This window comes from Pipistrellus hanaki, assembly GCF_964339955.1.
Source record: "Pipistrellus hanaki genome assembly, chromosome: 1".
In the NCBI taxonomy this organism is placed as follows: Eukaryota; Metazoa; Chordata; class Mammalia; order Chiroptera; family Vespertilionidae; genus Pipistrellus; species Pipistrellus hanaki.
The window spans coordinates 40,832,738-40,844,972 of NC_140503.1; the positions used below are offsets into that span (position 1 = coordinate 40,832,738).

The 12,235-nt window shown below is 63.8% G+C and overlaps 1 protein-coding gene across 2 annotated transcripts; it reads right to left on the reverse strand.

Moving 5' to 3' along the window:
- Window positions 1–289: 289 nt before the first annotated feature.
- On the reverse strand, window positions 290–11,735 carry SKOR1 (SKI family transcriptional corepressor 1). 2 transcript variants are annotated; one of them, XM_084877221.1, is made up of 9 exons: window positions 11,607–11,735; window positions 7,133–9,332; window positions 5,929–6,019; window positions 4,908–5,018; window positions 4,325–4,396; window positions 2,658–2,732; window positions 2,320–2,394; window positions 1,736–1,801; window positions 290–1,102 (listed from the first exon to the last, which is right to left on the reverse strand). In XM_084877221.1, exons 2-9 carry the CDS (start codon window positions 9,320–9,322, stop codon window positions 1,008–1,010), a joined length of 2,775 nt encoding a protein of 924 aa, XP_084733347.1. In that variant the 5' UTR covers window positions 9,323–9,332; window positions 11,607–11,735; the 3' UTR covers window positions 290–1,007. The 2 variants fall into 2 exon arrangements, 1 of the variants encoding a protein (XP_084733347.1); XR_014794450.1 differs by lacking the exons at window positions 290–1,102; window positions 1,736–1,801; window positions 2,320–2,394; ... (1 more) ...; window positions 4,325–4,396; window positions 4,908–5,018 and having other exon boundaries at window positions 5,984–6,019; window positions 6,730–9,332.
- Window positions 11,736–12,235: the final 500 nt, after the last annotated feature.

Below are 12,235 nucleotides of genomic sequence, written 5' to 3' on the forward strand. Positions count from 1 at the left end.
AAGGAGTCAGAGACGAGGGGCCCAGGAACTAGGCCGCGATAGTGTTTCCCAGGCGGGGCCCAAGGGGGCCCTGAGCGCGGGGAGGGTGTCCTGGGGGCAACAGCGGGGGGGGGGGGTGTGAGGCCCGAGGCAGCGGCCAGGCGCGGGCGCCATGCTCAGCCCGGAACCCGCGCGGCCGCCCCCACCTCCACCTGTTGCGCAGCCCTTCGCCGGCCTCCGGCCACCCTGCCCCGCTCCCCAGCTCACACTCCTGCGCCTCAGGAAGTGACAGATTTCTTTTTTTTTTTTTAATTAAAAACAAAACGAAAGTCACGGGGGGTACAGACAGGGTGGTCTCCCCAAACAGGTCCAGGTGGTCTCCATCTCGTGAGTCAGTGGTCGCCCTTTTTAAAGTGCTGGTTATTACATCGAGAGGTTACAACAAAATACAGACAAAGCAAAACCCCAGAGGGACTGCAGAAAACGGGACTGGAGGCAGGTTCGGGAGGAGGAAGCAGAATGACATACAGCATAAATAAATTAAAGTAAACTCAGTACTGAACCAAGAGACTCACAGGACATGTATATCCATTGCACATAGCCACTTTGTCATTAGGAACAAGTCTCAGGAGTGACGGGACCCGCGCGGGCCGGCGCCAGCCAAGTTGCTACGTTGTAATCACAACTGGGGTCCGAGGAGGCTGTCCAGAGGCGAAGGGTAGTCTCCCCCTCGTCTTTCTTATCCCCTGTGTCCAGGTAACCCCACGAGGTCTAATGCCCTGGAGTTCAGCCGGGGGGTGCGAAATGGTATTTACACTTGGAAACCGGGCCGGGGCCCTGGGCTGGGCGCCCGGGGGTGGGGGGCGGGGAGGGCCCAGGCGCCCGGCAGGAGGGCGGGCGGGAGGCTGTATTTACATCGCTCCGGTCCCAATGGCTTGTTCCACGCTCTCGGCCGCCTTGGCCGCAGGTATTTACAGAAGAGAGAGAGCAGCATGGCTTGAGGGCGCGTGGGCGCGGCCGGGCCGGCCCTAGGGCAGCAGCGGGGGCTTGAAGGAGCAGTTGCCAGTGCAGTGGCGGGGGGTCAGCATCTTGCAGGAGAAGTGGTGCAGGGCGTCGTGGGCTTCTGGAGAGACAGTCGGGCAGACCAGGTTGGGTGCCTCACTTGCCTGGCATCCCTGGCACGGTCCCCACCCCCCCCACACACACTCTCCTCTGCCCACCTGGGTCTCACCCACCCTCTTCTGGCTCAGGGGTTCTCAAGGGAGTGGTCAGAAGATAGGAGGATAGGCAAGAAACCACTGCAGTGGTGCAAAGGCCCCATCTCACAGAAGAGGAAACTGAGGCACCGGGAGAGGAAGGTCCACCTGCTCTAGGCAAGAGTTGGATCTGAGGGCGGTTTCCCATTGCCCAGAGCCCAGGGGGCTCTTTCTTCCTATCCCACCCGTTCTGAGATCATTTCCTCATCAAAAGCAAACCCTACGCTCCTCCTCTCAGCTTCTGGTCCATGTAAACCTGGCCTTCCCTCACTCTGGCACCGTGGTTTCTTCCTTTGTTGGTTGGTTCGTTCATTCATTCATTCATTCGTTCATTCATTCGCTCACCCACTCATTGGATCACTCATTCATTCGATTGTTCATTCATTCATTCATTCATTCATTCATTCATTCATTCATTCATTCATTTGATCGCTCATTCATTCTCCCGCACAGCCAGAGTCTGGAACACCCCCCCCATCTTTGCTCCAGGGCTCCCGCACCTTTTAACTTCTGCTGGATGGCATAGCGCGCCTTCCGCTCTTGGTCGAGTTCGTTACACAGAGTGTCTGGAAGACATGGGAGGGGCCGGAGCGGAAATGAGCCCACTCATCCACCGGCCCGGGCAGGCGGGGTCACAGCCCCAGCCCCCACCCTCTTCTCAGCTCTCAGCCCGTTGGGAAAACAAGACTGGGGACCGAGGGAGGAGGCGTCAAGGCTCCCAACGGCAGCCTGACGGAGGGGGAAATGGCCTGGCTGGTGCTGGGAGGCAGACGGATCTCACCAAAATTAAAGCAAACTTAGGCATCACTTCCCAGGTAATTTTACGCCTCGATTTTTAATTTAGAAACCATGGAAATTGCCGCGATAAGAAGTTCAATCACTCCATGTAATGATGCCTGCAAGCCGTTTGCTGGGTTCGCTTGCCATTCCGAGGCTAATCAGAGTATACAAAGGATATTAAATAAAAAAAATAATTGTTAAATTACCTTCCATTTAAATCCAAATGACTGAGCCGACATTGCGGCTCCTGCCAGACGAGAGGCAGTTATGGCCCGTGCGCGCGCTCACCTGACTGCCGTCTTACCTCTGACAATTTGCAGCTGTTGCACCATTTCTTCTCGATAAGCCAATTCCCTCTTCATTTGATCCTGAAAATTATCTGTGCAAATTGATTAAGTGAGAGCTGTTAAGCACAGCCCCACCCCCTCCCTCGGCCCCATTTCCCCGCTCCCCTCCCCCACCCCACCCACCCCGTGTTTGGTCTAGTGGGAAACCCCAGCAAAGGAGGTGGGGGGGAGCGCCCGCAGGGCGCGGGGCAGCTGCTGGCTCTGGGGTCCTGGAGCCAGACTGGGCTCTGGAGGGAAGAAGGTTCCGGCCAGGAAGTGGGGTGCGATGGGGTGGGGTGGGTCAGGATGGGGGTACCTTTGAGACTCTGAAATTCTCGCTCCAGCTTCTTGCGGAGCTCCATTTGCTCCAGGAGCAGTTTTTGCAGCTCGTCTGTGAACGGGGAGAGAGGGAGGTGAAGGAGAGGGTGTGCAGGCCTCAGGAGGCCCCGAGGCTGCAGGTCCTGCCAAGCCAATAGCCCTGAGATGGGAGTTGGGGGCGTTGGGGCCAGAGGTAGAGGCCCTCAGCACCCAGTTTACCCATTTGCTTCCAAAGGATTTGGGGGGAGGAAAAGGGGGTGGGAGTAAATGGCCCGGGAGAACCAAATCAGGATGGTGGGGGCACTTCCCACTTCCAAGCCCTGGCTCAGGGCACCAAGCAGAGTGGCACCTGCTTCAAGTTGTTCCCAGCTCCCTAATTTCGGAGGCTAGCTCAGGAGGACTCAGTTTACCCCTTCAAAAGTGAGACCCAATCCTTCCCTTCAATAACACAGACCAGGGAGAATCTGATCAAAGTCTTGGGCCCCAGCCCTGGAAAAATACACACACTTACAACAGGTTGTTCCCAATTTCAGGAAAAATACATTTGCGTACAACAGTTTGTTTACAATTTTATATGAGTGTTATTAGCACAGCCCCAAATCCATGCTAAACACACTCCTATAAAGCACCCGTGATTCTGAAGGTAATTACATGTCCTGCAAAATCTGTAACTACACAGAGTCAAAGACGACGGATGCTTCTCTCTCTCCCCCACACCGGCTTCCAGCTCCGCCCTGGGCAAGCCTGGGGGAAGGCAGCAGGCGGAGGTGGGAAACCCTGCCAGTGAGCTCAGAAACCCCTCCGGAGAAGCGGCAGGGGCTGCCTGGACCGTGGAGCTCTGGGTATCTGGGTCCTCCCCCTGGGGAGCTCTCTGAGAAACCCCTCCCCAGCAGGGGCTCAACACTCAGAAAGGGGAGGGAGAGGAGCAAAGTGGGGCTGGAGGCTCCCTTCTGTGCCTGCAGTCACACCCTCTCCCCGGCAGGCCCAGCGACACCCCAAGGACCCTATTCTGCACATGAGCTGCAACCGCACCCCATTTAAGGTGGGGTGAGTTGGTTTTACATTAATTCCAGGAAAAAAGTTAACCCCTTGAACATTCCTAAAGTAGAGGCCTTCCCGGGAATCTTACTATTGGGAAAGTCACGTTTTCCAGGGAGTTTGGGAGACCCAGAATGTCCTGGTTGTCCACGTGCACCAGGTTCCTAGGATCTTTACTCGCGCCTCTTTCTCACCGTCTCTTTCTCACCGGGCTGTTTGGACAGACCTGGCCTCTGGAACGCACACTTCCTGTGAGCCTCCGGGGCCTGCTTTCCTCTGGCCACCCGCTCTCACACACACCTCTGCCCAGCACAGTGTGCGCGGGTCCTCCCTTCCACTTAGTGAGACTGAGGGCCCAAGAACCCTGTCTTCTCGCACACCCCAACAGGAATGACACCCCACGAGAAGGCCCCTCAGCATGGAGTAGCCCCATTTCAGGTTTAACCTCACCCCCTACAAGAAGGCCCCCCCCCCACAGAGTAGCCCCATTTCACAGATCTAACCTCACGTTCTACAAGAAGGCCCCCCTCCCCCCCAGTAAGCCCATTTCAAGTTTAACCTCACCCCTCTCTACAAGGAAGGCCATCTCCCCCAGCACAGGGAGCCCCATTCCAGGTGGACCCTCACCTCTGGCCAGGTTCTCGATATCCTTCTCCACCAGCTGAGTTGCTGTGACCTCCAGGGTGAGCCCATCTTCGCCTGGGATACAAGGGCAGGTGAGCGGGGTTCTGTGTGGGAGAGGCCTTGGGAGGGCAGGGGTGAGCTCCCTGGGAACTGTGCTCAGTCAGGGACCAGCTCCAGATTCGGTGCGGGTAGAGGAGACAGCTACAGGCCAGTACTACCCACATTCCAAGCCAACGTTTTAGGGAGGTAGCCATCATTTTAGAGAGAGGCCCAAGGAAGAGAGGCTGTCTTAGAGCAGGAAGTGCCCTCTGGCCTGTTTTGTGTGGGTGATGCTGTTCCCAATTCCTTCTCAAATGCCCTCTTACCCGGAAGAGCCCAAACCCACCCAGGAGGTGAGCGACTCAGGAGCCGTGGCCTGCACCTCGTCTGCGCTGTTTGTGTATCTGCGAGCCGCAGAAGGGGGCCCTCGGCCGCTGCCTACTCTTGATGAAAGCTTTGCTCACCAGCCAAAGCCGGTGGGTGGGACTCTGGGCGACTGGGGTCCCAGCTCCCGATTGGGGGTGCTGCCCCAGCACCTGGGGCTCACCTCGGTCTGTGTTTGCAGGACTTGGCTGGGAGATACTCCTTTGGTCTGGGTAGGATTTCCTCGCTTCCAAATCGTCGGCGGCGGTCGAGTGATTGTCTTCCTTCTCTGGCTCTTAAAGGCAATAAACCGAGTTTCAAGGAGAGGCAGAGAAACCGTGACCCCGATAGAGCCGGCGCCGCCGCAGTCCGGGCGCCCGAGCCCTAATTAAAAGCGTGGCGGCCGCTGCGGTTCCACGCTGCGCGCCTGGGCTGCACCCTCAGGCTTTGGACCGGGCACTCCCCCCCTTCCCCCCACCCCGCGCGGTCTGCTCTTCCCGGTCTCCATGCCTCCTCCCCAGCCCCTCGGAAAAGAGCAGCGCAGCCGCCGAGCCCACCTGGGACGAGCGACCTACATCGGAGCGCGGATACTGGGGCACCGCGGGCGCGCGTGGCCGCCGGGGCTGCCCGCGCCGCTGCTGCCCAGAACGCGGCCCGGGCAGTGGCCCCGGCGTGGCGGCGGGAAAACGCTCCTGGGCTTGGCCCTCAGCCCCTCATCTGCGAGCCGCCGGGCCCTCCGGCACCTGCAGGGCTCTCCCCACCCCCAACCACTCCGGCCCGCCCCGGTGGCGCGGCAGGGGTACCCAAGTGCGCAGCCAAGTGCCCGCGCCACGCGCTGGACCGGCCTGTCCACCGGGGCACCTCGCGGCCCAAACCACGTACTTTATACACGAAAGCGCCTGAAACGGGTGCCCGCCAGGAGAGGTTTTTAAAAGGTTTTAACCCGGGGTACGGGGTGTGGCTGAGCGTGTGCTTATGTGCGGGACGCGAAGACTGGTGGCTAGGTCACCAAACGTGGGAAGTTGTTGGAAGTTCTCGCTCAGCTTCTTGTCTCGTTGTCTTTCTTCCCCTCCCCGCTGCGGCTTTCTCTGCCTCTGTCTTTCTCCTCTCGTCTTCCCTCGCAGACCTCCCCTGGCCCTGGCCCTCTGCCCGCTGCCCCCCCATCGCACTGGCCAGCGTCCCCCTCGGAGGGGCTGGGGCGTTACCGTGGGCCTCGGGGGCGCAGAGGTAGGAGGCCGCGGGTCCCAGCGCCGCCGCCGCGCTCTTCGCGTGCTGGTCCCGCTCGGGCGCGTACACCTGCGGCGCCGAGAAAGGACAGGCGTTAGGGCCGGGAGCCGCCTGGCCCAGCGCCGCGGCGGGAGGGAATGTACAAGGGGTGGCGGAGATCGGCTCAAGGATTGGGGGTGGGGGTGCTGAGCGCCCCGGGCCCGGTGCCGCACACCGCACAGCCTTGCGCCCTTGGGGGCCGCTTCTCTGTTGTAGATTCAGGGTAATTGTTAGCGCCCTGGAGAAAATGATCCCCCACAAAACCGGTTCCCAAGCCAAGGACTGCTCAAAGCCGCCCCCACTCTCGTCGCCCACTTTCTTTCCCCCCCGCCCCCATCTTCCCTCCCTCTCGCGCCCAGTCCCGGGCATAAATGACGCCTTTAGCATCTGGCTAACGACTCGTGCTTTAATGGACCGAGTGGAAATGTACAAGTGTGGGCACCCACTTTCAAATGGCCAACAGTCTCAGGTTAACTGCACCCCCTCCCCAGCACACACACCTAACCCCCGCGCTGGCCCCAACCGACCGAGAACCCCAGCCCAACCCACACACCGTGCGGACAGCTCCCCACCGGGAATTCCAAGAGACTCGGACCATTATGAGTTGGGGTGGAAGAAGGTTGGGGGGGGGGGACCCCCTCCCCCATCCCCGCACTGCAGTGGCCTGGCTTTGGGGAGAGGCTGCCGTTCCCTGGAGCTCCGAATCTCCCCCAATGGGTGTGCTACCGGCCATGCCTCACCTGCGCCTGTCTCTGGCTCTGGATCCCTTTCTCTCCTCCACCGTCTCCCTCCAGACCCCCTTTATGTGTCTCTTTCTGTTTCTGTGCGACTGCCGGTCTCTGCCTGTCTCCTCCTCATTCCCATCCATGCAGACACAGCACAGGCGCTTCTCAGGCCTTCCCAGCGCCCCCACCCCCCCAAACCCTCAGCTGGGGGCTCCAGCGAGCGCAGCTCCACGGGGCTCCCTCCGAAGCTGGGCCCACTCGGCAGAGCCGAGGCCTGCGGCTCCGGTGCCCGCTGCTCCGGTGCCCGCTCAGAACAAAATCCCCGGCCCCCGCCCGGCCAGGGCCAGCCCCCCCTCTCCGCGGGGCAGAGGGCTGAGCACGGACACGCCGCCGCTGGCGGGGCGGGCGCTGGGCTCACCTTGGCCGGCGAGGGGCCCCCCAGCGGCCCGCAGGGCTCTCGCAGCTCGTAGCCCCCGCTCGGCGGGCTCCTCTCCGGTCTCCGCGCCGCGTCGTCGGCCACCAGGTCCCCAAACACGGAGCGGCTGGCCGGGGGCAGCCCCGGGCGGCGCCGGGGGCCGGGGCTGCCGCCGCCCGGAGAGTCTGCAGGACCATCCGCGCCCGAGGAGGTGGCCGATGGGGGCCCCGCGAGCGGCTCTCCGTCCGGGCCGCCTCCCGCGCCGGGCGCGCCGGGCTCGGCCTCCTCCGGCGTGCCCTCGTCGTCGGGGAAGCGGTTGGACTCCACGTCCACCTCGGGCTCGTCGGCTGTGTCCACGTCGGGCGAGGCGGAGCGGTAGCTGGAGCTGCCCTCGCTCAGGAAGTCCGGGCTCACGTAGCCGCCTCCGCCGCCGGCCCCCGCGCTCGGCCCCGGCCCCCGGGCGGGCCCCGCGCCGTAGGCGTCGCGGGCGCTGCCGTAGAGCTTGGCGATGCTCTCGGCGTCCTTGACCACCGGCCGGAAGGCCGACACGTAGGAGCCTTTGCGCGCGGGCGGCGGCGGCGGCGGCAGCGGGGCCAGCGGCGGCGGCGGCAGCGCCTCGTCCGCGCCGTCCTCGTCCAGCGGCCCGCGGGACAGCGCGCTGGGGCAGCGCTCCTCCGCGCCCAGGCCGCCCTCCTTGGCGGGCTCCGCGCCGTCCAGAGGCTCCGGGCCGCCGCCCCCCGCCGCCGCCGCCGCCGCCGCCGCTGCGGCTGCCACGGCAGCCGCCACCGCCTTCGCCTGGCTCTGCGCCGCCGGGTAGGGCGGTACCGGGAGGCTGCCCGCCGCCGGCCAGAACATGGGGAACGTCGGGTACACGGTGGCCGCGGCGGCCGCGGCAGCCACGGCCGCGTCCTTGGCCGCCCCGGAGGGCTGGTGACCCCAGAACATGGCGCCGCCCCCCGGGCCAGCCCCGGCCCCCGGGGGCAGGTGGCCGGCTCCTGGGCCGCCCGCGTTCCCGCCGGCGCCCGCGCCCCCGCCGCTCCCGGAGCCCGGGCCGCCCTTGGGTTCGCCCGCCCCCAGCACAGGGTCGTCCTTTTTGGGGCAGAGGCCGAAGGCCGTGGGGAAGCCGTAGGGGTGAGGGAAGAGGGGCGGGGGCAGCTTCTGCAAGAGGCCGAAGCCCTTGCTGGGCACCGGGATCACCGGGTAGCTGCGGACGCCGGCGGCGCCTCCACCAGGCCCCGCAGGGCCGCCGGCTCCCGCCGTCAGACCGAGTCCCCGCGGCTGCGGGTGGGGAGGAGGCGGCCCAGGAGGTCCGACGGCCTCGTCTTCCCCACAACGCAGGCTTTTGTGGGGCGGCGGGCCCGGGGCCAGCTCCGAACCACAGCCCGGGCCTCCCCCGCCGCCGCCGCCGCCAGCGCCCCCTTTCCCCTGTCCCCCGGACCCTCCGCCGCCGCCGCCGCCGCCTTGCAGCGAGAAGGTCCGCTTCCGGGTGCCGCCGTTGAACATGGCCTTGACGTCCTCCCAGGCGTGGCTCAGCTCGTCCGTGGCCGACTTGTCGCTGAGCTTCAGGTGGCGGCGCCAGGAGTTGAAGTTGGCGGCGTCGGGCTGCGTGTACTTGGCGTCGGGCGTGCGGTGCGAGTGGAAGATGAACTTGTTGGGCGAGAAGTACATGCTGCAGTAGCCGCACTTGATGCACTTGGCGCGAGAGCTGTTGTAGCGCGCGGGGATGAAGCTGCCGCGCGAGCCCCACGCGCACTCGTGCACCACGTCGAAGGCGAAGTTCTCGGGCAGCTTGGGGGGCTTGTGCTCGCCCAGGAACGACTTGCACAGGCGCTCGGCCTCGCGCTTGGTGATCATGCCGCAGCGGCGCGAGGAGATGGGCATGGCCCCGGCGCGCCGCAGGATCTCCAGCTGCACCGGCGTGCACTGCACGCACGTGATGCCCAGGGCCACGCGGCGGTTGTGGATCTCATTGTAGCTGTAGTTCTTGAGCAGGGTGTTGGAGATCTGCGCCAGGCACAGGCGCTCCTGGCCGTCGATGACCAGAGACACGATAGGCACTCCGTACAGCGAGGTCTCGCCCACCTGGTTGGGCTTGAGAGCGCTGGAGCCCGAGTAAGGCTGCAGCTCCTGCTTGGAGTTGGGCGAGGAGCTACCCTCGCGCCCCGGCCCCAGCTGGGTGGTGAGAGCCTCCATGCCGCCGCTCCTGCGAAACAGAGAAAGCAGAGAGCAGATGAGCCATTTTCAGCGCCGCCGCCGCCGCCGCTGCCCGGGCCCGCCCCGCGGGGCGCGCTGAGGCTGGCGCGAGTAGGGAATCTTGGCAATGGGGAGTCCAAGCTCATTCGCCCCCCTTAGACGGGCGCCTTTTGTTATCCGGACTCCTGCTGGCGCCGGAACAAAAGCCCCCCGGGGTTTGGGTGAGCAGAGGGGTAATTGAGACCTCAGGAATGCCCGGTCTGCTAGGAATGAATGAAACCCTGTTTTGGGAATGGGGAGGAGGTGGAGCCCAGAGACGGAGAGTGACTTGCCCAAGGCCACACAGCAAAGACATCGCCGAACGCGAGCTTCCCGGGCGCCGAGATCCGCGCGCCTTCGGCCACCCTCAGCCGGCCCTGCCCGCCCAGGTCTTGAAGCCCGCACTTCGGGGACCGGCCTTCCCTCAGCTCTGTCGTGCTCACACGCGGGCGGGCAGGCGGGGGCAGCGCGCGGAGGGTTTGGGGGAGGGGCGGTCACTGCCCAACTCCAGACAGCAGGGGGCGGAGGGGGAGGGGGAGGGGAGGGGGAAGGTCTCCAGGCTGGGCGGCGGTGGTGGGGTAGTCTGAGGCGACCGCTGTTCGTGGTGCTGAATCTTGCTCTCTCCAAAGAACGCCATTTGCGTCCAGCCCCAGGGCAGCCCCCAGGTCATCCATCTCTGGCCGGATCCCGCGGATAATAGCACTGATTTCCACAAACCCGAGCTTCTCTCACGTCCGGAGCCCCGCCAGAAAGATTCAGGCTGGAAACAGAAATAGTTTTCTTCCCAGCCATCAGTGAGCCCAGGGTCAGGCAGTTCCTAATCACATTTCCTGCATTTTCAGCTGCGTCCCAGACCAATGCTGCCTTCCATGGGGTCAGCGTGTGAGATGGAGAGGTTCTCGAGGAAGTTTCTTAGGAGCCTCTTCTCCTTCGCTTTTCGCTGCTCACTCCCCAAGTTTTCTTCCTTCGGACTTACCATTTTAGCTCAGGCCAAATGCAGTCTCTCCGGGCTTCTTCTTCTCTTCTTCTTCTTCTTCTTCTTCTTCTTCTTCTTCTTCTTCTTCTTCTATTCTTTTTTTGGGGGAGGTTTCCTCTCGGAGTATACTTTGTGCAGGGCTATCATGGCTCAATATGGGCTGAGGGGAATCCTAGTCTGTCTCCAAAGCCGATACAAGGCTCCAGGTCCAAAGTTGCTGCCTGTCCCATGCTTTGCTTGCTGGTTCAGGGAGGGAGGCAGCTGGGCCTTCGGACCTCAGCAGCGGGAGGATCAGGGGAGCGATGCTTGGATCTCCCTAGGTGGCCCAGGCCAGCCCAACCCTGAGGCCCCTCTGCTAACTCCCTAGGAAAGGAAAACCCATTTTCAGAGGGGCAGCTCCAGCCCCTCTGAAAATGGGACAGGGGATCTGAGTTCAAAAGGATTAGGATCTTCTGTCTGTCTTTCTCCTTCCCTGTCTAGGTGCCCCTCAGCTGTCGAGATCTTATCGTCCCTATCGTCCCGAAGCTGTCTGTCGTTCCCAGCTCCCTCCTCTTTCTCCCATCTGTCTTCCTACCGTCTCCCAGTATCAAGCTATTTATCTGTTATCTGCCTGTTTCATCTTTATCTCTGTGGATCCAATTGAGACAAGTTGACCCTGCTTGTAGAAGTCTCTTGTAACATTTAGGAGCAAAAACTCGGTCTTAACTCCCCAGCGTAGGGATCAGCAAGACAAGCCTCGCTTCCCCCTGAAGAGCTCTCGGGCAGGCTGGGGAGGCGGCCTGGGGTGAGATGGTGGTGGAGGGCGCCACGGTTCTGCGAAATGACGGCGTCTTCTCGGTTTCCCGAATTTGGCAAGTGTGCCCTGCCCGCATGCAGTGAAGGGACTGCTCCGAGCCGAGTGCACCCTCCTCCCGAAGCTGAGGGTCGGTGGTCCCCGCGGGGTTTTCCTGAATGGAAGGAGGGGCCCCAGGCCCCGGGATCAGGAGAAGAAGGGGGGCCCTAGGAAAGGAACCGAATTTCGGGAGCCAGAGCGGAAAGCCAGGGTAAAGGGTTGTACGCCGTGACAAGGAGCCGCAGCTAGGGCGGCTGGGGGAACCCTCGGCGACTGGGGGTGAGCTAGGAGTGGGCGACGCGATGGGAGCGAGGCGGCGGGTTCTTTAGGAATAGTAATCATCAGAACAGCCGCCGGAACCCACATCGGAACTAAACGAAAGAAGCTGCAGGGTCAGGGAGCGGGGGGCGGGCGGGCCACCGGACGCGGGGACTCACCGTGCGGCGGCGGCGGCTGGAGCCGGGTAGGCGGGGAGCGGAGGTGCGCGGCGGCGTCCGGGCTCCGCGCGCCGGGCTCTCCGGGTGACGGCGCGGCCCCTCCCCGCGCGCGCGCACAGCCGCGCTCCCGGGCTCCCCGCGCTCACACCGGGGCCCCGCCAGCCCCGCCCGCGCGGCGCCGGCTCTCCGCAGGTGCGGGCTCCGGGGCCCTGGGCGCCTTAGCGTGTGCCCCGCGCCGCTTCCCCGGAGGCCCGGGAAGGGCCCGGAGCGGAGGCCGGAGCTGGGTGCGCGTGGCGCGGCGACGGGCACGGCTCGGTCAGAGCCGGAGTGGGAAGGCCGGTGCGGAGCGGGGAGCAAGCCTGACAGCTGCGAGCCGGCGCCACACCCACAGCCCGCTCGGTCCCTGGCGTCTCCGGGGGCCCGCCAGCCCGCGGGCCACGCGCCGCGCCCGCCACGGCTCCGTACCCCAGGTAAGCTGTGGCACACCTGCGCCCTGCGCCCCGCACCTGCGGCCCGCGCTCGCCAAAGGGCCAGAGGGAGAAAGGGCCTGGGCCGCGGAGTTTGCCCCTAAGAAGGAAGTGGGGAGGCGCTTTCCTCCTAGAGACCAGGAGCGGCCAGGCCAGGGGCGG

Bases quoted from the DNA above. Each gene is read 5' to 3' on its own strand.
- SKOR1 (XM_084877221.1), bottom strand. From the start codon at position 9,322: ATGGAGGCTCTCACCACCCAGCTGGGGCCGGGGCGCGAGGGTAGCTCC. The intron at 6,020-7,132 runs GTGAGCCCAGCG...TCGGCGCCGCAG, and splicing joins GGGGCCCCTCGCCGGCCAAG to GTGTACGCGCCCGAGCGGGA. The intron at 1,103-1,735 runs GTGCGGGAGCCC...CTGTCTCTCCAG, and splicing joins CATCCAGCAGAAGTTAAAAG to AAGCCCACGACGCCCTGCAC.